This window comes from Peromyscus californicus, unplaced genomic scaffold (assembly GCF_007827085.1).
Source record: "Peromyscus californicus insignis strain IS unplaced genomic scaffold, ASM782708v3 Scaffold_14__1_contigs__length_90479793_seg_2, whole genome shotgun sequence".
In the NCBI taxonomy this organism is placed as follows: domain Eukaryota; kingdom Metazoa; phylum Chordata; class Mammalia; order Rodentia; family Cricetidae; genus Peromyscus; species Peromyscus californicus.
The window spans coordinates 50,566,468-50,590,384 of NW_026294436.1; the positions used below are offsets into that span (position 1 = coordinate 50,566,468).

Here is a 23,917-nt window from a genome sequence, read left to right on the forward strand (position 1 = left end):
ACCGTGTTTATCAGCTGTAGTTTTTCTGATAGACTCTTTATGATCTTTTATGTATAGAATCATATCATCTGCAAATAAGAATACTTGGACTTCATCCTTTCCTATTTATCTTTATCTCCTTCATTTGTCTGATTGCTCTAGCTCAGACTTCAAGCACTGTATTGAGCAGGAATGGAGAGAATGGACATCCTTATTTTGTTCCTGATTTTAGTGAAAATGTTTGAGTTTTCCTGTTTAGCATAATGCTAGCTGTGGGCTTGCTGTATATTGATTTTATTATGTTAAGATATGTCCCCTGCATTTGTAGATTCTCCAGGACTTTTATCATAAAGAGATGTTGGATTAACTGACAAATGGATGTTTTTTAATGTGGCACATATGTATAGTGGGATACTCTTATGCCATAAAAAGAATAAAAGCCCATAATTTATAACATATAACTCATATGGGACCAAATGAGTCCACTAAGTGAAACAAGTCATATGTAGCCTCACATTTATAGATAATTGTCTTCATCTTGGTGGGACTGTCCTTCAAGCCTGTGCTTTTCCTAGAATTCAAAGTTACTCAAAAGGAATTTTTTTTTCAAAATAAATAAATCAATAAAAGACAATGAGATAAAACTGGAGTTGATTGATTAATGCGTTTGACTTTACTGAGACGCATATTAATCTTTTTGTTTGTTTGTTTGTTTGTTTGTTTTGTTTTGTTTTTCGAGACAGGGTTTCTCTGTGTAGCTTTGTGCCTTTCCTGGATCTCCCTCTGTAGCCCAGGCTGGCCTCGAACTCACAGAGATCTGCCTGCCTCTGCCTCCTGAGTGCTGGGATTAAAGGCATGCACCACCACCACCCAGCTGCATATTAATCTTGATAGAGAATTAAAGTTGAGTTAGTGATAGATGGATTTTTGTGAGGTATTATCATTATTGCTATTATTATTATTATTATTATTATTATTATTATTATTGCTTCCTTACAATCTGCGACAAATGTAGAGCCTAAAACAACATCCTTTGTTATCTCATAGTTTCTATGGGTCTGAAGTTCAGAAAAAGTGTAGTTGGGTTCCCTGCTCCAGGCTTCCCATGGTACAGTTCAGGTGTATCACTGAGGGTGGGCTTTGAGGTTTCCAAAGGCCCACACCATTCTCAGTGAGCTCTGTCTCCTACTTGCCAGTAAGGATGTAAGCTCTCAGCTGCTACTCCCGAACCATATCTGCCTGCTGCCTAGATAGATAGATCGATAGATAGATAGATAGATAGATAGATAGATAGATAGATAGATGATTGATAGATAGATAGATAGATAGATAGATAGATAGATAGATAGATAGATAGATAGATAGACAGATAGACAGATAGACAGATAGACAGATAGATGATAGATAATGTGGCATATCAGGGTGAAGGTGTTGCTCCTCTGCCTGACAACTTGACTTCTGCCTCACAGGCTCAGCAGGGCTCATTGTTGGAGGCGGGGGTGAGGTGATGCACTGTTAATTAAAGTGTGCTGTCTAGCTGACACTTGATAGTACTGCCATGTCCTAAGGCACATAGTGGCCCATGTGTCCAACTTAAAGGACAGAAATTAAAAGGCACGCAACCTGAGCTCCCGAGCTTGAGCTCCCCTGAACTGTGCTGTTCCCCAGGAACACACCAGGCAGAATTCCCGTCTGCACATTCAGTCCTTGCAGAAACCTAACACCTCCCTTTCCCTCGGCCAGCGCCACCAGGAAATTAACACCCACCCAGGTACATGGACAGAATTAAGCTGAACAAAAAGACAGCTGTTCTTACCTTTCTTTTTTAATCACCAGCACGCAGCCCCGGGGATTACTAGCTTTGGGGTGAATTGGGGAGGATTACTCTTTCATTAGTGTCTGAGGTCAGTTCCAATACAATGTCTTTTAAGATAACCTTTTAAGATAACCTCCCATACATCCTTTTCCATGTCTGAAAGGTTAAATTTTGCAAGCCACCAGCAAACTAACTACTCATCAGACTCTCAAATGTCTCTTAGTTTTCAACAGAAACATCACACAAAGTTATTTCTGCTGAGTTTCCAGGTGTCTATGAGAACGTCATTCTAGATCTCCAGTACAATCTCTAATAACGATGAGCAGGATAGGGAGCCAGACGAACGGTTCAGTAGGTAAGAGCGCCTGCTGTTCTTGCAGAGGACCCAGGTTCAGTTCCCAGCACCCACATGGAAGCTCACCTGTAACCCCAGATCCAGGGGATCTGGTGCCCTCTTCCAGCCTCTGTGGACACCGCACACATGTGGTACACATACACACATACACACATGCAGACGAGACTCTCACACATAAAACAAATTTTTAAAAGAAGGAATCAATTCAACTCTATGTGACAAAGTTAAAAGAATTTTGACTTTCCTACAGTTGTTATCATACATCTACCATGCCTTTGCAGCTAAGCCAGGGAGCACACACACTATGATGAGACTGGGGGAAAGAAAGCCATGTGTTCATCAAAAGGCATCAAAAGACAAGAAAGCTTCAGTCTTATGTACGGAAAAACAAAACTGTGTCTGCAGGCTGCCTGTGCATCCAGATTCCTTTACATATTTACACTTCCATTCATTCAGCAAATGGTTTAAGTGTCTTCTCTATGTGAGGTGGTGTACTAAGTAAATAAACGAATGTAATTTTGTTTTAAAGAACAATTTGCCACCAGCCAGACTTGTACTACAGGAAATAATACAGCATGTTCTTCAGTCAAAAGGAAAATGATCTCAGATTAAACATCAGAGGGATAGGAAGGAATGGAGAGCAATGAAACCTCCATTAACGCCGCCCCACAATAACAGTCCTGATTAGATTTAAGTATATGTTGAAAGAAAACAATGACAGAGAAACTGGGAAGAGGTAATAAAGTCTAAGGAAAATGGAGTCTGCCAAATGTCTGAGAAGAAAAGGACCAGTGAACGCAGTGCCTTGATGTGGTAAAGATGTATGCAGTGTTATCTAGGGTAATCACTGCAGAATGCTCAATAGTACATGATATTAATCACTATTGGAAGGATGGGCGGGGTGGTGGTGGCACACACCTTTAATCCCAGCACTCGGGAGGCAGAGGCAGGCAGATCTCTGTGAGTTCGAGGCCAGCCTGGTCTACAGAGTGAGATCTAGGAAAGGCGCAAAGCTACACAGAGAAACCCTGTCTCGAGAAAAAAAAAAGTAAACAAAAAGGAAGGGTGTAACCAAAGTTTTAAAATAGCCAATCAGCACAAAATAAAACAACAAAGGAGATATGAAGACAATGCATACAGATACGTCACTGCAAAGAATGGCAGACTGATACAGAGCTGGGAGGTTCAGGTCAGGATTATTTTACTAATATTTAGTAACACAGAACACTTATGCTCTACATTGTTATTTAAATTTTAATTTGCATCAATCATAGATATATTTGGCAAATAAGAATGAGGAGAGGGCCGGGCGGTGGTGGCGCACGCCTTTAATCCCAGCACTCAGGAGGCAGAGGCAGGCGGATCTCTGTGAGTTCGAGGCCAGCCTGGGCTACCAAGTGAGTCCCAGGAAAGGCACAAAGCTACACAGAGAAACCCTGTCTCGAAAAACCAAAAAAAAAAAAAAAAAAAAAAAAAAAGAATGAGGAGAGGACCAGGAAGTGGCACCACTACCAAGGTGAGCAAGTAGAGAAACCAGCATCATAAAAACATTCAGCTGAAAACCACAAAAGGAGCCAGAGATGGTGATCCAAGTCTGTAATCTGAGCACTCCAAAGGTGGAGGCAGGAGGATCAGGAATTAGAATGCCAAAGTATGTTCTTTCTATTCCCAGTTGTTTTTTTTCTTTGGGGGGGGGGGGATTATGATAAGATGTTGGACCTTGTCAAAGGCCCTTCCTGCATTGGTTGAGATGATCAAGCAGTCTCCGCTCTTCAGTCTCTTATGTGCTGAATCACACTTTGTGGTGGTATTGTGTTCCCCAAAATAATGTGTACCTTAATAAACTTATCTGGGGTCAGAGAACAGAAAAGCCACAAGATACTTAGGCTAGAAAATGTTAGCACATGCCTTTAATCCTAGCATTCCAGAGACAGAAATCCCTCTGGATCTCTGTGAGTTCAAGGCCGCATTGGAAACAGCCAGGCATGGTGACTCATGCCTTTAATCCCAGAAAGCAGCCTTTAATCCCAGGGAGTGGTGGTAGAAAGCAGAAAGGTTTATAAGGCGTGAGGACCAGAAACTAGAAGCATTTGGCTGATTAAGCATTTGGCTGGTTAAGCTTTCAGGCTTTCTAGCAGCAGTTCAGCTGAGAGCCATTGGGATGAGGACACAGAAGCTTCCAGTCTGAGGAAACAAGACCAGCTGAGAAGTTGGCCAGGTGAGGTAGCTGTGGCTTGTTCTGTCTCTCTGACCATCCAGCATTTCACCCCAATAACTGGCCCCGCGTTTGATTTTATTAATAAGACTCTCTAAGATTCATGCTACAACACTTAATGATTTGTATATGTTGAAACAAACTAGCATCCTTAGAATGAAAGTAGTTTTGTCATGTGTATAATCTTCTTAATGCGTTCTTGAATTCAACCTGCAAAAAAAAAAAAAAAATATTGAGAAATTTTGCATGTATGTTCATCAGGGAAATTGTGTGTGTGTGTGTGTGTGTGTGTGTGTGTGTGTGTGTGTGTGTGTGTGTGTGTGTGTGTGAGAGAGAGAGAGAGAGAGAGAGAGAGAGAGAGAGAGAGAGAGAGAGCGCTTGAGTAAGCTTTTGTCAGCCTAGCTCATTGTTTTTCAAAGAACCAACTCTTTGCTTGAGTGATTCTACATATTTTTTCTCCAATTCACTAATTTCTGTCCTGATCTTTATTACTTCTTGCCATCTACTGTTTTTGAGTCTGAATTGTTCTTTTATCTGAGCCCTTTCTGGATTTTTTTTAACGATTGATTGATTGATTATGTATAGAGTGCTCTGTCTGCATGTATGCCTGCATACCACACCAGAAGATCTCCTTATAGATGGTTGTGAGCCACCATGTGGTTGCTGGGAATTGAACTCAGGACCTCTGGAAGAGCAGCCTCTCAACCTCTGAGCCATCTCTCCAGCCCTCTTTCTGGATTGTTAATGTAAGCATATATAAACTTTCCTCTTAGAACTGCCTTAGCTGTATCTCAAAGATTCTGGCAGGTTGTTCTTCCATTTTCCTTTGAATCTAGGAATTTAACCTTCCTCCCTGACTTCTTCAGTGGCCCACTGGTCACTCGGAAAATAATTGCTTACTCTATTTATTTAGTTTCTCTTACTATTGATTTGTATAGTCTTTTTCTTCTTTGAGATAAAGAAATTATTTTATCTATTTCTTAAGATTTGCTGCATGTCCTAGAATGTGATGTCCTAGGGATGGTGAGAAGAATGTGTAACTTTATCTACTGCTTGGCATATTCTATTGTATTTTTTATATCCATTTAACCTATAGTGTTTAACTCTGAGGCTTCTTTGATTTTTAGTTTGGATGGCCTAATCTGAAGATGAAACTAGAGCATTGAAATCACTATTATTTTGTTAGGAACTCTCAGATCTTTTATGTCCATTAGTGTTTATGAAATTAGGAGCCCCAATATTGGATGCACATGCACTTATAATTATTATAACTTCTTGGTCTCCTTTATTAATATGTAATGGCCTTGTTTATCTCTTCATATTTTGGTTTGTGTCTAGCCCAGCTTCTTTTGGGCTTCTATTTCCTTTTTTTTTTTTTCATTTTCCATCCTTTGACCCAGAGTGTCCATTCATGTACTACATTTCTTAAAGACAACAAATAGTTGGATCTAGTTTTTTAATCATGCTAGTCAGTCTGGTTGGAATTGGAAGCCATTTACATTTAAGGTTATTATTGGGAATGTTTTACTAATTCTTGTAATTTCATTGCAGCTTTCTGTTGGGTTACTATTCACTGTGTTGGATGTGATAGACTCCTTGGTAGCTTTATTAGCTCCTCTCATGACATTTATTCATTCCTGTGATCTCACGATTGAGACTTTCTTCTTTCTCTGTGCATAGTACTTAATTTGGTTCTAAAATGGATTAGTGATCAAGAACTGCCTCAGACTCTGCCTGTCTTGAAATCTATTTTTCCATCATTTATAAAAGGGTGCAGTGTGTTACTTACTTTTCTGTTGCTATGATAAAATACCATGACCAAAAGCAATTTAAACGAGTTTATTTTGACTTATGGTTTGAAAGGACTAGATGTCCATCATGGCTGAATAAGCATGGCAGGAGCGCAGGAAGCTGGGCGATCACACTTTCCTCCACATACCAGAAACAGTGAGAGAATAGAAGTGTGAAATGGTTATAAACCCTCAAAGCCTGCCCCAGTGACGTACTTCCTCCAGCAAGTTTCCACCTCCTAAAAGTTCCATAACCTCCCCAAACATTACCTTCACTATGGACCAAGTAAGTGTTCGAATACAGGGGCTTATGGGGACACTTCTCATTCAAACGGCCTCATCTGGCTATAGCAATCTTGGTCAGTAGTTATTTACTTTCAGGGCTTGAAATATATCATCCCATATCTTCTTGGCTTTTAGGGCTGCTGACCAGAGCACTGCTGCTATTCTGATGTCTTTGCCTTTGTGGGTGGGTTGGTGTTTCCCCCACAGGTTTTAATGTTAATGTTTATTTGCTTCGTTTTTATTATTATCAGAGGTAATTCTCTGGTAATGTTTACGGTTTTCTAAATAGCTCTTGTGGTTGGGTGTCTATTTCTCTAGATTTGGGGATTTTCCGCTCTAACTTCATTGAATAGTTTCTCTAGGCCTTCCGTGTTTCTCTATGCTTCTTTCATCCTAGAGAGTCCTAGGTTTGGCATCTTCATTATAACCCTGAGTTATGGGACACTGCAGCATTGTCTCAACGGCTTCCTCAGTCTTGTCCTCCATCCCCAAGTCACTCTTCCGCTTGGTCCAGTCTGTGGCAATTCCACTGTTTGGTCTGCTTGTTTTTTAGTTTGTAGGGGGGTTTCCTTTCTAACATTTTTGGTTTTGATTCCTGTTTTTCAATTTCCTTACTAACTTTTCCTCCTCGTTGCTGTCTGTGTCTCTGATCTTCTCGTCCGTTTTACTGACCTTTCTCTTTACATTGCCCCTTTTCTCTCCAGAAACTGGTCTTCGTTTCTTCCTGCCTTCGGAGTCGTTCTTTTTTCCTAGCAACCTTTGGAAATCTTACCTGACATTTTACCTATTTTACCTATTTCAGGACCTTTGCATTCCGTAGATGAAATCAGATCTTCTGAAGAGCCACACTGTCTTGTGTGCTGGTTCCTGTTAGCACGGATGTGATAGAATACCTGCTAAGAAGCACCTTCCTCGAGGACAGGTTTGCTTTGGCTCAGGGTTGGAGGGGTGGGAAATCATGGCAGTGGGAGCGAGAAGTAGCTAGCTGGTCACACTGTACTCGCTGTCAGAAAGAGGTCAATGCTGATGGTCCTTAGATGGATTTTAAGCTCTAATTCATTTGAGAAATAGACAATATAGCAATTGTGTGTGCATATAGGGAGGTAAGGAGCTCAACATACCTACAATGTGTACTATGCACTAAGATATCATCTTATAGTTGTTTGGTTCAGTGAGTCCCAGAGAAGCAGACACAAATAAAAGACAATACTAGATTTGCTAAAGATCATGATGCTCCTACCATTTATTTGAGAAAAGAAAAAGGAAAAAAAATAACTGTGAAAGGAAGAGAGCTCTCTCTAGCAACACTCTTTCTCTTTGAAATAAGTTAGTAAAAAGAAAACATTGTATGAAATAGATCAAGACAGAAAAGGCAGTACTCAAGAATGTATTTTTGGATATAAAAATTCAGTTATGCAATCAGTAACATTCAAAATCAACTACACCTACGCAATTATAAAAATTGTTTCATGAAAGTTCACTGTATTCGAACAGGTACAATGTTCTGAAGGCATACAAATCCACCATAGGCATTTTGGATTTGGTTTCACTGCTGGGGGAGCATGCCCAGGTGCCCAAAGCCACAAGGATAGGTGTGCCTTCATCACAGGCTTCTGCACACCCTCACTATCAACTTCACAACAGAAATGCACAGGACAGAGTTCAGGGGCTATTTTTTTTCCTTTCCTTATTCAAGTTAAGCAAACACAATGGAAAAGGCCAGAAAAAAAGTTGGACATTTAACAGACAAGAGCCATGTGCATGGGCCCCAACATGAGACTTCATTTGATTTTTCTTTTTCTTTTTTTGGTTTTTCGAGACAGGGTTTCTCTGTGTAGCTTTGCGCCTTTCCTGGAACTCATTCTGTAGCCCAGGCTGGCCTTAAACTCACAGAGATCCGCCTGCCTCTGCCTCCTGAGTGCTGGGATTAAAGGCGTGCACCACCACCACCCAGTGATTTTTCTTATTTTTAAAATATAAGGTCTAATATGCTCCAGATCCTCCTGCCTCCACTTCCTAAGTGCTGGGATTACAGGCATGTACCACCATAGCCAATGTATGCATTTCCAGAGATTGAACTCAAGGCTCCATACATGCTAGGCAAGCACTCTATGCCATGTAGTGGCATTATTCTGAGTACAAAGCACAGATTATTGTTTGTTAGGATGCCATGGGCTGACCTCTCCCATCTTGAATCGAATTTCTCTCTTCGGTTTCAGATCAGCCAACCTGCAGAAACTCACTTTGCGCACCTCCAAGCCTAGCTGTCAGTTACTAGCTCCTGCTAGAATGGACGTCACTGTATGTTGTCAGCGCATCACTGAAGGCTCTGCCACTTACCGTTTGCCACACTGCAACGGAAACCCGACAAAGCTTACGCAGTCGCTCCCTTCAAGTGTCACCGTCCGTCACAGCAGGACTGGAAATACTCCAAGTAGAACTATCCCCCCACCCACCCCGAGTGAGCTGGGATCAAACAAACCCCACTTCACTTCCCCCTTCACTCGCATACCCATACACAAGATCTCAAAACATCATAGAATTATGAATCGGCAGGTACTTCAAGATCACCTCCTCAGCAACCTTTTCAATCAAACTTCAGTTACACAGATGTACATTTGCACTGAATTTCGGCTAAGGTTCATTCACTTTTAAAAAGGATGTTATCTGTAAGCTATAGCGCATATTAAACTTATGAAAAAAAAAAAAGAACTTGGACGTTAAAACAAAACAAAAAACTGCCACAAGGCCCAGCAAACATCTTTATACTGTTTTAAACACTGATCTTTCTTTTTTCTTAACTAGCTGAAAATAAGTTTTAGGCTTGGTTGTGAATTCAAAGTGTGTGTAAATGACTCTAACGAGAAGTCACCAGAGGTAGAGTAAACACAAGGGTGGGCATAAGGTGCCCACAGGAAAAGAAATCCACAGTCCTGAGGTGTACCTTGGCTGCCCAGTTCATTTCACCAAGCCTCATCCCAAATACTGCAGCACTTGTCACTCACGGGGATATCAAGATAAACCAGCGCGGCCCTCCACATCTGCTTCAGATGCTGCCCAGCTAATTATCTATTCTAATGGAGTATTAAAAAGCAATTTTCATATGGAATGCATTTCTTGATTTCATTTCTTGCTCTCTCAGCCTACAGTGACTATGTGGAAGGAAGGTGGTGGCACTTAAGACATAATCCACAAAGTCACCATGAGAGTAACACAGACACCCCAGCACTGAGACAATCTCCATGGTGAAAATGCTGAGCTGGGAATGGTATTTCACCCTTCCCCAAGACAGGATGCCTGGAGCTGGGGTCTGAGCAGCAGTCATACTGAGGAGCAGGAGAGACAAAAGCTTCCTCGAGAAGACAAAAGTTAGTCTGTGAAAGGGAAAGCCTGTCAGCTGTGAGAGACAGAACTCAGTGAGCAGGGACCCACCCTCAGTGTCCCAACAGTCAGCCTGGAGTAGAGAAGAGCCAAGGGGACCCTAAGCTACTCTCCTGGTCCAGAAGGCACAGTGGTCCTCTGAGTGTCGCACTCCACAGACCACAGCCCAGGGAAGGCAGCACTCAGGCCAGAGGCTCCCCAAACCTGGAAAGACACCCCGACTGAGTACCACATTCCCCTCTACAAAGGTCACTCAAGAGTTTCCGTTACTCTCCAAAAACAGAGGTGTCCCCTCACCAGGCAGTGAACTGGGGGTGTGAAGCGCGGGAGAGGAGACAGACACCCCAACAGGCGGCGTCAGGGGCCCTAATTCTCCGCTAAAGCCTCCCTCACTAAGTTGCTTCTAATCGATGCTATTGGCTTGGTACGAGACTTAAGCAGATTTGAAGTGGATTTCTTCCTTCCACAGTCCAGCAAAAGCAGGAAAGGAAATAACCAAAGGATAAGGCAACTGAAGAAATAACCTGGGAGTCTGGAAGATACTGGAGGACAGCCATCCAAAAGATGCTTAAATGTGTCCAGAGTCAAGCCGTTGAGACAAAAGGCCACAGGCTGTAGGAATTAGGCCCAAAAGCCTTTTATCCAGGATATCATCCCCTACCTAGAGCCTCCTCACTGATCCCTGCTGGTGACAGCATCTGAAGCAGCTACTACTTCATGATGATAAAGGCAGTATCTCTTGCCTGGCAGTCCCTGTGACCATTGAATGAGATAATGTATGGTAGAGTCTACAGCAATACACACAGTATTAAGTACGCTAGACAAATTAATGGCCAAACACTCAGCCTGTCACATTTAGGAGTTACTGTAGAGATCTCTGCTGGGCCCCAGACCAAGCACTTGATCCAGTCATCTTTCACTGGCATCCTCCAACGACCTAGCACCATTTGTCAGCCTGCTATTTGAAACAGAGAAATTGAGGAACCAAACATTAAGCAACTTCAAAAGACTCAACCAACATGTGACTGGACCACAGCTCATACCCAGACCTGCTTGTTTTCTAAGCCCACATTCACACGGCTATGCTATTCAGCCCTTCTAACATCTTTAAGAGGTACTTGGACTCAAGTCCAGTCACTGAAAAGGGCATGGAGGGGTCAGCCTCATTTACGTGCATGACTCCAGGATAGTTGGAACTTGAAGCAACTAGCCTAGGCTTGGGTTAGCAAGAAACCATGTGCACCCCTAAACTCTCCATGCCCCTTCTGACACTGAGCACTTCTGAGACCTGAACTGATTCCCAAAGCTCCTCGGATATGATTGTGCCTCACAAAGCCAGAGGATAGCATATGATTTTCCTTCCTGACTGAAGACAGGTTGAAGACCTCACAGGTGCCTTCAACAGCAGGGAAAGAATCTGGACTGATTGAGCTGCCCTTTCCCTAATAAGCTTATCCATTCTTCTCCATCTCAGAAGAAAAGGCAGAGTTATTAGCCACAGTTCAGCAACTGGCCACAACCAAAGAGAGGAGCTCTCACTGCCTTTGGTCTGGAGGTGGCAAGGCAGGGACCAGAGTAGATCTGGCCTTGCACAAAGAGCGGAGGGTAAACCTAGATTACCAGGAACTCTGATGATGCCCGGGAAGCACAGAGCAGTTCCCTTTCAACACGGGATGGTTCCCTTTCAGTGTGGGATGACCATACTCAGATGCAGAGGGAAGCTTGTGAAAACTGAGATGGGGGAGCAGGTGGAAGAGGACACAGGTAACATAGATGCTGAAACCTGAAAAGGTACAGGCTAGGATGATGAAAACAAGGAAAGGTTTATGAGAGATGATGGCAGGTTTAACCAGAGTCATGTCATCATGACGGAGATTGGAAGTGAGACATCCAGACTCTGGCTTGACCCTGCCACAGCTGGAGCCTCAGGTGACATGGAAACCCATCTGAGCTTCGGTCCCTCGACTACACAGTGAGACAACAATCCTGCTTCCTCGCAGGGCTCTCATGAGGACCAGAGAAGATCAACAACACAAGAACACTGTGTGTGTGGTTAGGCATCAGGTTGAGACATGACCACCTGCAGGCTGGTGTCTTTCCAGTGGCCAGCACAGGCTGAGTGCCAATGCCGGAGCACTGAGAAGTTGCTTGGCAGGCATGCCTACCTACTTCCTGCTGGCCCCACAAGGGATCGGTCTTCCCATGCACTTTCTTTGGCCCAACTCCAGCGAAGAACGGAAAATAAAATCAATAAAAGTAAACGTTTATAAATAATGAAGAAAAATAAACAGAGCAGGGAACATGAAGGTTTTTCACTTTCTGGTGGCTCTTGTCCAGAAGGAAAGAGTACTTTAGGCTACTACTTCACTCTCAATCAAGCAGTGGCCCAAGGTCACAAGACAAGAGACGTGGGAGGGTGAGAACAAGAGAAAGAATCCACACTGAATACCAGAAAACACGTTCCATAGCCAGTCGTGATTGAGAAGAGCAAGATGGCGCATCCATAGGAAGGAACAATGTATCCAGGGCAGGATCTCCAGGGGCTTAGGAGATCACTTGTTCTCAAACACCAGGGAAGACGCTCTGTGAGGCAGTGACAACGGTTTCCTTGGTGAGGGGCAAATCTTCAGCAAAATTCTGCACGTCCTGTTGCATTCCTATAATCTCTGTAGACCCTCCTGCTGTGGCCTGGGAATCAGTGGCTCCTGGGGCTTATCTGCTGCTATGATTAAACAAAGATTGAAACCATCCAGAGAGGAAAATGGTCATGAGGAAGAGTCCCCCACACTAGCCACAGAACCCCACATTGTGCTGCAGACATTAGGGTTTAGGATTCATGACTGCTCCCACGGCAACCCTCAAAAATGTCCAAATTGCAAGCAACACATTGCTGCAAGTTAAAGGCACATGTCTGTGAGACAGAGTTGAGAGGGTATTTACAAAACTGTCCACCAGCTTCAGTCCACGGTGCTCTCTGCAGACTGGCAGTGTACTATGCAAGACACACAGCAAAGCACTTCTTCACAGCATCCCTAGGAAGGAAAAACACGGAGATGAATGGTATGTTATCACTCCAAGGGCTCCCAATGGCAAGATCTTTCTTGAGCATTTCCCAGGGTACCATGCTGCTGAAGGCGAAAAGGGCGAGGTCAGAACCAGTCATCAAACGGCAGTGCCAATGTATCTTAGCAGTTTTCTCCTGGGCACATTACTGGTCATGCTGGAGTTTTAAATTCCTCATCTGTTAAATGTGATGTGCCCACTTATCTTGCAGACTGATCCTGGGGACTAGTACATGCTGCTGCATTTTTACATCAGTCAATCACAGAACACACTGACATCATTCAGGTGTGGTCACGAGGGCCACAGCACCAGGAAGCAGCAGAAGACTGTGAAGGAACACCTCCAAGAACTCCCTGCCACAGGCAGCTGGGTACAGGCACTGAGCATTACTAACAGGCTCACTTAGTGTCTGGGACACAGTGTAGCTCAGGGAAGCACTGAGTGGGTGCTCAGCAGATAGCTTATCTGTCCAAGCAGACCTCTTCTCTCCCACCACTACACCTGTCTGTAGGAAGGAACCCCGAAGCTCTCACCCTCGCCCCATTCCAGGTTTGATACTGTGTTCTCGGTGTTCAGGTACTAAGGACTCGAGGGTCACATGAGGTGAGTGAACCCAAGTACCTGAGCAGGCAATGAACTGAGCATCAAAAGCCATCAAGGAGCCATGCATGGTGATACATGCTTGTAATGCCAGCACTCAGGGAGCTCAGGCAAAGGACTGTACATTTGTGGCATACATGGGCTACATAAGAGAATGTGTCTTTTTTTTTGTTTTGTTTTAATTTAAAAAGACTCTAATGAAGGATTTGTCCAGGTCTGCTGCATGCTGAAGTCCCAGGAGTACTCTGAAAGTAAGGTAAGGGGGTTTACTGTCAAAATCGATCCCCTCCTGACAGGCCACACAGCACACTGAGGGACGGAGAACGCTGGCCAGAGCCCACCTCATTTTGCTTAACCTAGTTTACAAACTCACTTGGTCTTAGAACCTTTTCAGCTGTATAATCTGTTCTGTGGAAACTAGAGAAAGCTATTCTAGAAGCCAGACTCAGAACTCACTCTGTGATTCCCTCCCTACTAGAGGAAAGACCCATCTGCTCAACACAAAAACTCAATGGTTCAAAAAGAATTATAATGTTTCCATCACTCGTCCACACCCATCCTGATCAATTCGGAACCCAAGTCCAGTTTCCTGGGTAACTGGGGCTACATGAGGCTCTTAGAAAGGTCCACTCTAGTCTAATGCCTTAATGTCACTATCTTGAAATTTCTTTTCAAAAATAATTTATTTAATTTTATTTTATGTGCATTGGTATGAAGGTATCAGATCCCCTGGAACTGGAGTTACAGTTGTGAGCTACCATGTGGGTGCTGGGAATTGAACCCAGGTCCTCTGGAAGAATAGCCGGTGCTTTTAATCACTGAGCCATCTCTGTAGTGCTGTATCTTGAAATTGTTAATCACTTTAAAAGGAGGAACCCACATTTGCATCTTGTGCTGGGCCCAGTAAATTATGTAGGTAGTTTAAAGACCTACAAATACGGTCAAACTATTGTCAAAGAGATAATAGATGCTCAAATATAGCAGACCTTGGCTTATTTCGTATAGCAAGCTAGCTCCTGGGGAAATCCCTGCCCATATTTTTCTCAGGATAAGTTCCTCCCTGCCCCAAAGGCAGTATTCACAGCTATTATACTCCTGTTATGTCCCATGCACAAAAAGGTAAGCTTTCTGGGCTTGTTGGCTCACTCCCTAACATATTCAAATCACTGTCAGCAGGAGATCTGATCTACTAAATATTTTTATTTAGTAGATGACCGAGAAGAATAAAGTTAAGTAGCTTCGCTAGAATGGAATCAGAGGCAGAGGTCCTGTGACTAACTGGGAAAAGTCCACCATCAAAAGTGGTTAATTAACAAACTCCCAGCCACTGGGGATAAGCCAGCCATACCCACTCCACTTATCAAAGTCTCATCTGAGGTCTTGATGGTCAATAAAGTCACCAAGCTCACACTGCTGACTAGGAAGTGCTGGTCCTCGGGAGTCCTGGCCCTGCTTTCCCTCTAGACCCTTCTGAAATTTTCCCTGAGTGAGCCCCTGTAAGAAAACAGGCATGCACTAAGGACCCCCATCACCTCAAAGCTACAAATTAAAGGAATACTAATGAGTATCAATGCACTTTCTATTAGAGTAGACGCCCCAAACACCAGGAACTTACAGTCTGGCCAACACATCACTAGTTGAATAATGAGATCAGGAGAACCAATCTTATCACAGTAATCTATAAAGTAGATCCATGACCTGTGCCTAACTAGCTCAAAGAATTTTAGTACTGATAAATAAAATAACATGTGCTTCCTGCAACCAAACTAAAATCTCCAAATTAAAGTCCATATGCAGGAGCTAGAGAGATGGCTCAGTGGTTAAAAGAATTTGCTGCTCTTCCAGAGGAACCAGGTTCAATTCCCAACACCCACACAGCAGCTAACAACCGTCTATTAATTCCGTTCCAGGGGATTCAACACCCTCTTCTAACCCGCACAAGGAATGCACACACATGGTAGATAAATATACATGCAGGCAAAATACACATTAAAATAAGAATAAATAGATCTTTTAAGAATTAAAAGTCCTATATAAACACATCATGGTTCACAAATCAAAGAATCTCTATTTCTAAGCACATAGTTCGTCTTACCTTGCATATGGTATGAAGGAAAGGCTATACCTACAAAGAAAAGAACAGCAAGATCAAATTGAATGGAGTGGAAAATTCCCCAGCAGGAAGCCCCCGAGGCTAGAAGAGCACCCAGTGATTTATCCCGACCCGTATGTACTCACACATCTCATAAAAACTCGGCCCTGTAAGTAGCTACGTGGCAGAGAGGACTGCAAAAGGCCTGTATAACAATAACCCCTCTGACCCCAGCCTTGCTTGTGGTACTCCTTAACCACATGAGCCAGCAGTGACCACTAAAACAGGCAGATTCCAGAAGCCCATACAACACCAGAGTCCTACGTGCAGAAACTGCAAATAAAATCCTCATCAGTTGTGATCTAATGCTTTGTAAGTTCTCAGGAGAATTTCACTTCAACCCAGGTGACATGAATTTTCTATCTGCTCCCACTAATTAAAAGAAAAAAAGCCACAACCTACCATTCTATAGATGAGAATGCACCGTGGTGCAATGCTTCAAGAACCCAAGCCATACCGCCTACACAGAAACTATGCAGGGGAGAGACACCTGCCCTAGTGTAAGTCAGTCAGACTTAAGAGAAGCAAAGGGCAGCATCAGTTCAAAGGGAGCCACCATTTTCCTGAGCCAGAGGAACGCTGACTTCTTGGAGGCTTGCAAAAGAGCTGTGTATATGAAGGTACCAATTTCTGCACCCAGAAGAAGGCCACACCAGAAACACAAGCCATCAAGCCAGGCCCTTGTAGTATCCACTGGCAAAATGTGTCTCACTGAAACCAGGCCATCATTCTCCTCCATACCTTCCACTTTCCACGCGCCCATGCTCAACTTGTGAGCATGGTCAAGTCTGAGGCAGCAGTTTGACAAGGGTATTTCTTCAGAAAGTCAAAGTTCCAAAAGGAAGATGGCATCCAGCTTACATTCCCAAGACCCACTTCTACTAACTAGCTGTTCACTGGCCAGGAGAAGTCTATTTAAATGCCCACAGCCTCCCTTTTCTCTGGATCCTGGCAGACATTTTTATCCCAAATAGACTAGTCACACTGTACCGAAACCATTCTGGCGGACATCCTAACTCATGGATGAAACTTTCAAAGTCACACGGAAATGCCTCGGATTAGATACATTCCACCACACCTCTCCCTTGGATGTTAAACACAGGTTTAAATAACCAAGAATCTACAGTTCCATTCATGGTTTTAAAAAGTCGTGCCTGTGGTCACCCTTTTACTACACTTGGCCTCTGAGTTACAATTTCCTAACCTTCACCTGAAATTCCCCAAAGCCGGCCCACCTCCAGTGAGGATGCTGAGCCCACATCCACACGGGTTTTCATTTCCTTAGCTACTGCTCCCTCAGCTCAGCTGACAATGCCCTCTTCATCTTTCTACGGAATGGTCACCCCATCACAATCACTGCTTTTCTCAGCAGCATCCTTCTTCTGGATGTGTCTATTTGAGTCCTGGCCTCTTTTTACCAGCCTCTATAATACCTTCATTGTCCTCGCACTTACCGGACATGAGTAGCTGAGTAATATGTGTACATCTCACAACTGACCGTGAGCTCAGCAAAAACGCTGTGGCCCGAGGCCTCTGGTGAGCACTCAAGACCGCTAATGGCATCTATTGGCGGTGGGCCGAGTCAACTGGCTGGCCTCTGAAGCTTGACTTCTGCTGCTTTACTGACAACTCTTTAACTCAAGAGCGTATGTGTTCTCCTAACCTTCCCACCCACAACACACGGGTTTTCTCTCCTTTCCCTCCACAAGCCAAAGGCAGGGCTGGGGGTGGGGGAGGGACACTGATGCTGCTTACCAGGTCAAGGCCAAGGACTGCAAGATGCAGAAGATGAGCGCGAGCCCCTTTTTATGCCACTGGGGGAAAAAAAAAGGACACAGTTACTGGAAAGTGTGACAAGGGATCTAAATCTAAACCAAAAAGGTCACAGAAGACTAGAGTTTACACTTACCCAAAAGGCAGAGCACAGGGTAAGTGCAAAACACAGCTAGAAGAAGAGGAAACACTAATTAATACAATGTAGTTCAAAGCATTTAACCCACCTGAAGGACCGTGTCGGGAGAAGAAATCCAACGCAACAATAAAAACACACGCAGACTGGAAAGGGAAAGCCGTGCTTCTATTTTAAGTTCTCCCTAAATGTCGGCAAATGAAAGCACCTTTCTGGACTGGTCATTCACTCATCAATCTTTTCATTCAAGACACAAGAGTAAGCTGGCCACCAACCTCTCTCTGTGACCTAGCTCTGGAGTAGAAAAGGTGCGTGAGAACAAAGGTCACCATGAGATGTCACTCACACAGCCAGGAAGCCTGCTGTCTGTTCACCTGTCACCTGACACTGCCCTGTGCCCTTTCTTAGAAAGTCTTTCCACTACAGAGCTGTCAGGCCATCTACATCTGAAGCTGGAAAAAACAGTGGTTGCTCCCGCCACCTTCCATACCTTTCTTCATACTCCTCTATCATCCCTTAATCAGTGTGACCTAAACACTCTGTGTCCAGCACTGCGCTGACATCTGAAAGGATGTAAATAAACAGCAAACACAGTCATGGCCATAGAGAACATTCTTGTGTGAATGAATGGGAGACCCACAAACTAAACTAAAATTAGAAGTATGCCAATCAAGTTCAAACCTCACAATACTGATAATTATGAGAATGGGGTCTGGAAAGATTTTGACAGCTACATGGATAACTGGGTCAAAAAAAGAAAGAGATAGTCTGTGTTGATGGGATAGAAATAAAACCAGGTGATGGTGGTACACACCTTCAATCCCAGCACTCTGGAGACAGAGGCAGGCAGATCTCTGTGAGTTCAATGCCAGCCTGGCCTACAGAGTGAGTTCCAGGACAGCCAGGGCTACACAGAGAAAAGCAAGAAAGAAGGAAGGAAGGAAGGAAGGAAGGAAGGAAGGAAGGAAGGAAGGAAGGAAGGAAGGAAGGAAGGAAGGGGAGGAAGGAAGGAAGGAAAGGGAGGAAGGAAGGAAGGAAGGAAGGAAGGAAAGAAAGAAAGAAAGAAAGAAAGAAAGAAAGAAAGAAAGAAAGAAAGAAAGAAAGAAAGAAAGAAAGAAAGAAAGAAAGAAAGAAAGAAAGAAAAGAGAGAGAAAGAAAACCTTTCAGCCGTACACAGCAGTTCATGCCTGCAATCACAGCACTCAGGAGAGTGAGGCAAGCAGACAGTAGACTCAAGGCCAGCCTGGACAACTTACGAAGCCCCGTATGCCTGAGAACATGTTTAATTCCCCAGGGTTAAAAAGGGAAAGAGAGGACAGGCTCCCACCTCCCAAGCCGTCTGTCCTTACCAGCACCAGGATGGTGGCGATGAGACGCGTAGGCTCAAACATGCGCTTCAGCTGCTTCACTGGCCCCATGAGGAAGATGGTACTAAGAGGCAAACACACACAGGAGCCATTAGGGGCAGAGCAGAGGGGCACCAGCCACCTCCCCAAGAGCTCCTGTGACGAAAACAGGAACAGCATTAGTACGAGCGGCTCTTGCCAGGCACTGGCCTTGCAGGCCTTTTGTGCACTGTCCTCATTTAATCCATCAAGGACCTATGAAGTAGGGACAATTAGGACATTCATTTTAGAGAGGAGGAGAAAGCCCAAGGGGTTACATAACCAAGGTCACCCCACTAATAGAAGAGCAGGGCCGTAAGTGCACCTGGGTCTGACTGTGGAATCACTCACATCGCCCTCTCTCTGAGAGGGGTGACTCTGTGTCCTTGACTACCTACCCACAGAAACAAACCAAGAGCTCAGATTTATGAAACAAAAAACACGAACACTTCTCTGCTTTCATACTCTCCAGGAATTTTAATGATGGTAAGAGCAGCATCTACTAGAGGTGGATGCTTGCTAAATGTCAGGTGTACATACAGCACTCACTCGGCCCCTCAACGACTCTGAGATGGCTGTCACTGTTCCTATTTCAGAGCTATGAAAGGGAGAGATGAGCTTACCTATTTGAGATCACACAGCTCAGGATCCAAAGAGCCAGTGCTTAACCCATCTGTCCTAAAGGCACCCTTAGAGTGAATCTGTATGAAGGAAACTGGAGGCCGGCTAAGGGGAGTGATGACAAGTGAGTGGATACACACACCTACCAACCACATCAAGTACAGGCACCAGGTTTTCGCCACGCTCTCTGGATCGCAAGGAAGTGCAGCCCAAGTGACAAACAGTGGGAGCTCCTTACAGTTGGCACTCAATACAAGTGACAGCAGATGTCATTAACTACCAACACTCAATGAAAGGCGCAGTTTTGTGTTTTGTTTTTTGTTGTTGACAATATGTCTGCCCCTCTTTGAAGTTAGGCTGTTTTCTGAGCTCAACTCTCCAAGCTCAGAGGTTCTTCACCAAACAGAGTAAGCAGCAGACTCAAGGCACACGTGTATGAATAGAAATCTGTGTAAAGTCAGAAACTCCTAGTAACAGCATGAAATAACAACGTGCCCTCCACTGTTTCCCGCTGCTGTGCTATGGAGTCTGTCCCATCAAGACTGCTAAAGAGTTCTTTTGGAGTAAGCAACAGATCTGTGTAATTACGCTCACTCTGTACACTGAACCCACACTGGGGGCCCCAAGGCAAACCCACAAAAGCTAGTACCTGAGAAAGCTTCAAGGGCAACATCAGTCACTGCTACCCATGCTGGCAGTAAATATAAATGGGACAGGAGGAACCCTGGAGGAGAAGGTCACCAGTCCCAGGAAGGAGGTGGTGATCAGCAGAGCTTCACACAAGAGGTGACATTAGAGGCAGGATTTAACAAATGACAAGTGGGGAGCAGAGATGGGCAGGACCACAGACAGAGAGACTGGCCTGGGAAGAAGCACCAAGTCTGGATTCCACCTGCAGAGAGGGGGCAGGGAGCCACATGGGGGGCTCATACGAAGGTCCCATAGCTCAGAAGAAAAGAGCCTGGAGGGGGGCAAAAAGGGGGTGTGGCAACCCAACAGAATATGACAGAGTAGCTGAGGCAGGAGGAGATGGACAAGAGCTGAGAGCAGTCCAGGTACCACCTTTGCTAGGAAGCCGTCCCCGACCCGCTGTCAGGTCAGCCCTCGCAGAGCCTTGTGGTGGTATTTTACTTGTACTGAAATGTGATTTTAATTGTATAATAATAAATAAAGTTGCCTGGGGGTCAGAGCTATTAGAGCCATAGCAAGAGTGTGGCGGTGGTGGTGCACACCTTTAATCCCAGCACTTGGTAGACAGAGCTAGGTAGATCTCTGTGTGTAAAAAGACACAGCCAGCATTGGAGACACACGCCTTTAATCTCAATCCCAACCATAGAAGACCTGGAAGTCTCTACAGAGGCAGTCATGTGTTTGGGTTTACAACCAATGAGAAGGCAGAACAGAAAGGCTATAAAGACAAACACACAGGAAGTAGCTCCCTTTCGGAGAGCTCTCTTGACTGAAGAGGATCGCTGAAGCAGGAAGGGTGAGGCTCTTAGCTCTGACCTCTTGGCTTTCTTCTCTGAATCGGCTCTGTGTTTCTTATTTAATAAGACGGTTGGTTACATCTACAGAGCCTCTCTGCACATTATCTGCTGTGACACTGGTCCATGTCTCACTGCCTCGCTGGCGACAGAGATCCAGTGTGCCTGTCTTTTGTAGTCTCTGAGTCCAGCAGAGGCGACAGGACTTACCCAATGACTCCAAAATCAATCAGTGGGGATAAATGGCCACAGGGATAAGGAAGAACGCCAAGTAAAAAAGACAACAGAGGAGGTGGAGAGATGGCTCAGTGGTTAAGAGCACTGGCTGCTCTGGCAGAGGACCAAGGTTCAATTCCCAGCATCCACATGGTGGCTCACAACTGTATCTAAATCCAGTTCCAGGGGATCTGGTGCCCTCTTCCGACCTCCGCAGGCTCCAGGCATATGTGTGGCAAACAGATACACATGCAGGCAAAAGACTCATATACAAAAAAAGAAAAATATTTAAAAAAAAAAGAAATACAACAACTGAGTTATTATGGCTGAGTTAACAGCGGAAAACTTGTACTCCTGGACCCTTTCCCCACGGGACTCTGAAGTCATTTATAGAAACATGGCGGGGGAGAGGGACAGGGAAGGAAAGATGGCCCAGTCGGGTTCCTGAAGTCCATTCTGATAGGGCCAGGCGAGCATTTCCCACCAGAGGCAGGCCTGGCATTGTCTGCACAGGTGTGCCTGAAGCATCAGGTGGAGGTGGTTGACTGGAGCTACCTGTGCACCTGAAGCGGGCAGAACGGCTAACCTCCCCTGGAGGGCACCCATCAGATGCCCTGACACAGGAGCCTGGTCCTCAAGCCCAGGATGGTCCGGCACTACACAGTAACCACGTCCCAGGCGCACAGTCCCTCGCCCACCCCGTGGCTGTCAGAAGCAGCAGCTGCAGCCAGTCTCTGAGGACAGGGAAACCAACACAGGAGGGTTGGCCGTACTGTGTGCCTCGGGGAAACCATCCCCATGCTTTGTGCTGTGGTTCCCTCACAGGTGAAGAAGTGGTGACCCGTTTTCTGCCCTCTCCCAGGGGCGAAAGATAAACTAAGACACAGGATGTTTTGCAATAAGAGGATATGAACGTGATACATGCCAAAACTCCTCCTTCTTCCCAACTCCTTAAAGGTACGAAGCATCCTTCTTCTTCCTCCCTCAAATACGATGGACATTTTATCATCCAATAAACAGCAAGGTTGGGAAAAGGAGAAAAGGAAAAGGTTACCTCCCAATTGATGCCATGTTCCCCAAGGTGTAAAACACCGCAAAGAGGGTCAGTCCTTTCCTGGGCACCCACAGCAGGAAAGTACCCTAGAACGGGAAGCACAGGACATGTGAGCACAGCAATGCCACGCCCACCAGAGCCACACAGCTGCCCTCCCGGCCTCCTATCTCTCCCCCCCCCCCCCACCTCAACCATTCAATTTCATGAAGCAGCAAAGAGAAAAGCAGGCAAAAGGAAAAGAATAGAGCCGAGAATCAGGAAGTATGGAAGGAACTCTTACCAGCAATGAGCAGAGGATTCCTACGGCAAAACATGCGATGAAGCCTTTTATTCTGGTGCCCCAGCTTAAGGACGACGCCTCCACAACCTGCAGTTTCAAAACACCAATTGCATACATACATTTACGGAAAATGAAGAAGACTCACAATTAACTAGGAAATGGTCTTAAGGACCAAGAGAAACGGTACTTAGAGCTGGCGACATGGCTCAGCAGGCAAAGGGGTCCGGAGTGCAGACCTGAGGACGTACATTCCATCACCGGAAACCACAGAAAGGAAGCAGGAGAGGAGTCCTGCGGGCTGACCCCTGGCTTCCACACGAGTGCTGCCCACCTGCACTTACACACACACACACACACACACACACACACACACACACACACACAGGAAAGAAACATGGAAGCTTACACACTCACAGCTAACCATCACATCCAGCTCTTAGCAGAGCTGTGAACTCCTATCGACCTGACTCTTCCCTCCAGCAGCTTAGAGAAGTTTACTGCATCTCCTGCTTCAAACACAGGCAGGGAGGCTAACCTTAGCACAGCCCAAAGCCTTACTGCAGCCCAGGCAGAATGGAAGGGCAGGGTTCTGCCAGATAGGTCCTGGGTCACAGGATAGGGCCTGGGTCACAGGACAAGGCCTGGGTCACAGGACAGGGCCTGGGTCACAGGACAGGGCCTGGGCCTGGGTCACAGGACAGGGCCTGGGTCACGGGAGAAGACAAGGACCAGACTCTAAGGCAGTTTGGTCCACCGGCCTTGTTCTCTTATCTCTCCGACCACCCGCAGAAGTTGCTGCAACACTTCCGGCACCTCAGAGGGAGAAGGCCCTCAAACTTCTCAGGATGCATCCCTGCTACTTATTCTTACTTACACCGTGCTAGCAACAGCCAATCCGCCACAGTCAGCCAGATCTTAGCTAATCAATCACTACCCACTCATCTCGACTCTCTACCATCCTTGGCATGACTAATGCTTCTTCCAGGTTAAGTCCAAGGGAAGCCGAAATTTCCTGGAGAACTACTAAAGCAGAAAAGCTGGAGAGCAGATCTCCATGGCCCTTCCCCATGTCAGAGACGACAAACCACTGTACCATAGGCCTTCCTAGACTGTCCTTAAGATGCAAGGGGGCTCACTGCCCACAGATGGACACAGGAAGCTGCCACTGAGAGATCAAACCCAATCGGCAGAGCCAGGTCAGCATCTGTACACCCGAGCTCCCCTTCCGTAGGCAGCACAGCCTCGCAGAGTAAGGAAGGCTGCCTCCTACACTGTCACCCAACAGATGGAGGAAGGTAGGGGAGCAGGACCACTCCCTCGGCCCTGACTGGC

The 23,917-nt window shown here is 45.2% G+C and overlaps 1 protein-coding gene across 2 annotated transcripts in view; it reads right to left on the reverse strand.

Annotated features, from left to right (window-relative positions):
* Sft2d2 (SFT2 domain containing 2) overlaps positions 1-23,917 on the reverse strand; it is a 38,438-nt gene that overhangs the window by 9,808 nt on the left and 4,713 nt on the right. The window contains exons 2-8 of one of the 2 annotated variants that reach the window (XR_008217953.1): positions 22,586-22,672; positions 22,306-22,391; positions 18,895-18,976; positions 17,546-17,581; positions 17,392-17,450; positions 15,580-15,609; positions 12,762-12,853 (exon numbers count right to left, since the gene is read on the reverse strand). Coding sequence is in view for 1 of the 2 variants with exons in the window: in XM_052737453.1 (XP_052593413.1) it covers positions 12,814-12,853; positions 15,580-15,609; positions 17,392-17,450; positions 17,546-17,581; positions 18,895-18,976; positions 22,306-22,391; positions 22,586-22,672 (420 nt within the window). In the remaining variant the exon portion in view is untranslated. Of the gene's footprint in view, positions 1-7,665; positions 12,854-15,579; positions 15,610-17,391; positions 17,451-17,545; positions 17,582-18,894; positions 18,977-22,305; positions 22,392-22,585; positions 22,673-23,917 lie in introns of those variants that run through there. The other variant, XM_052737453.1, reaches the window with a different exon arrangement.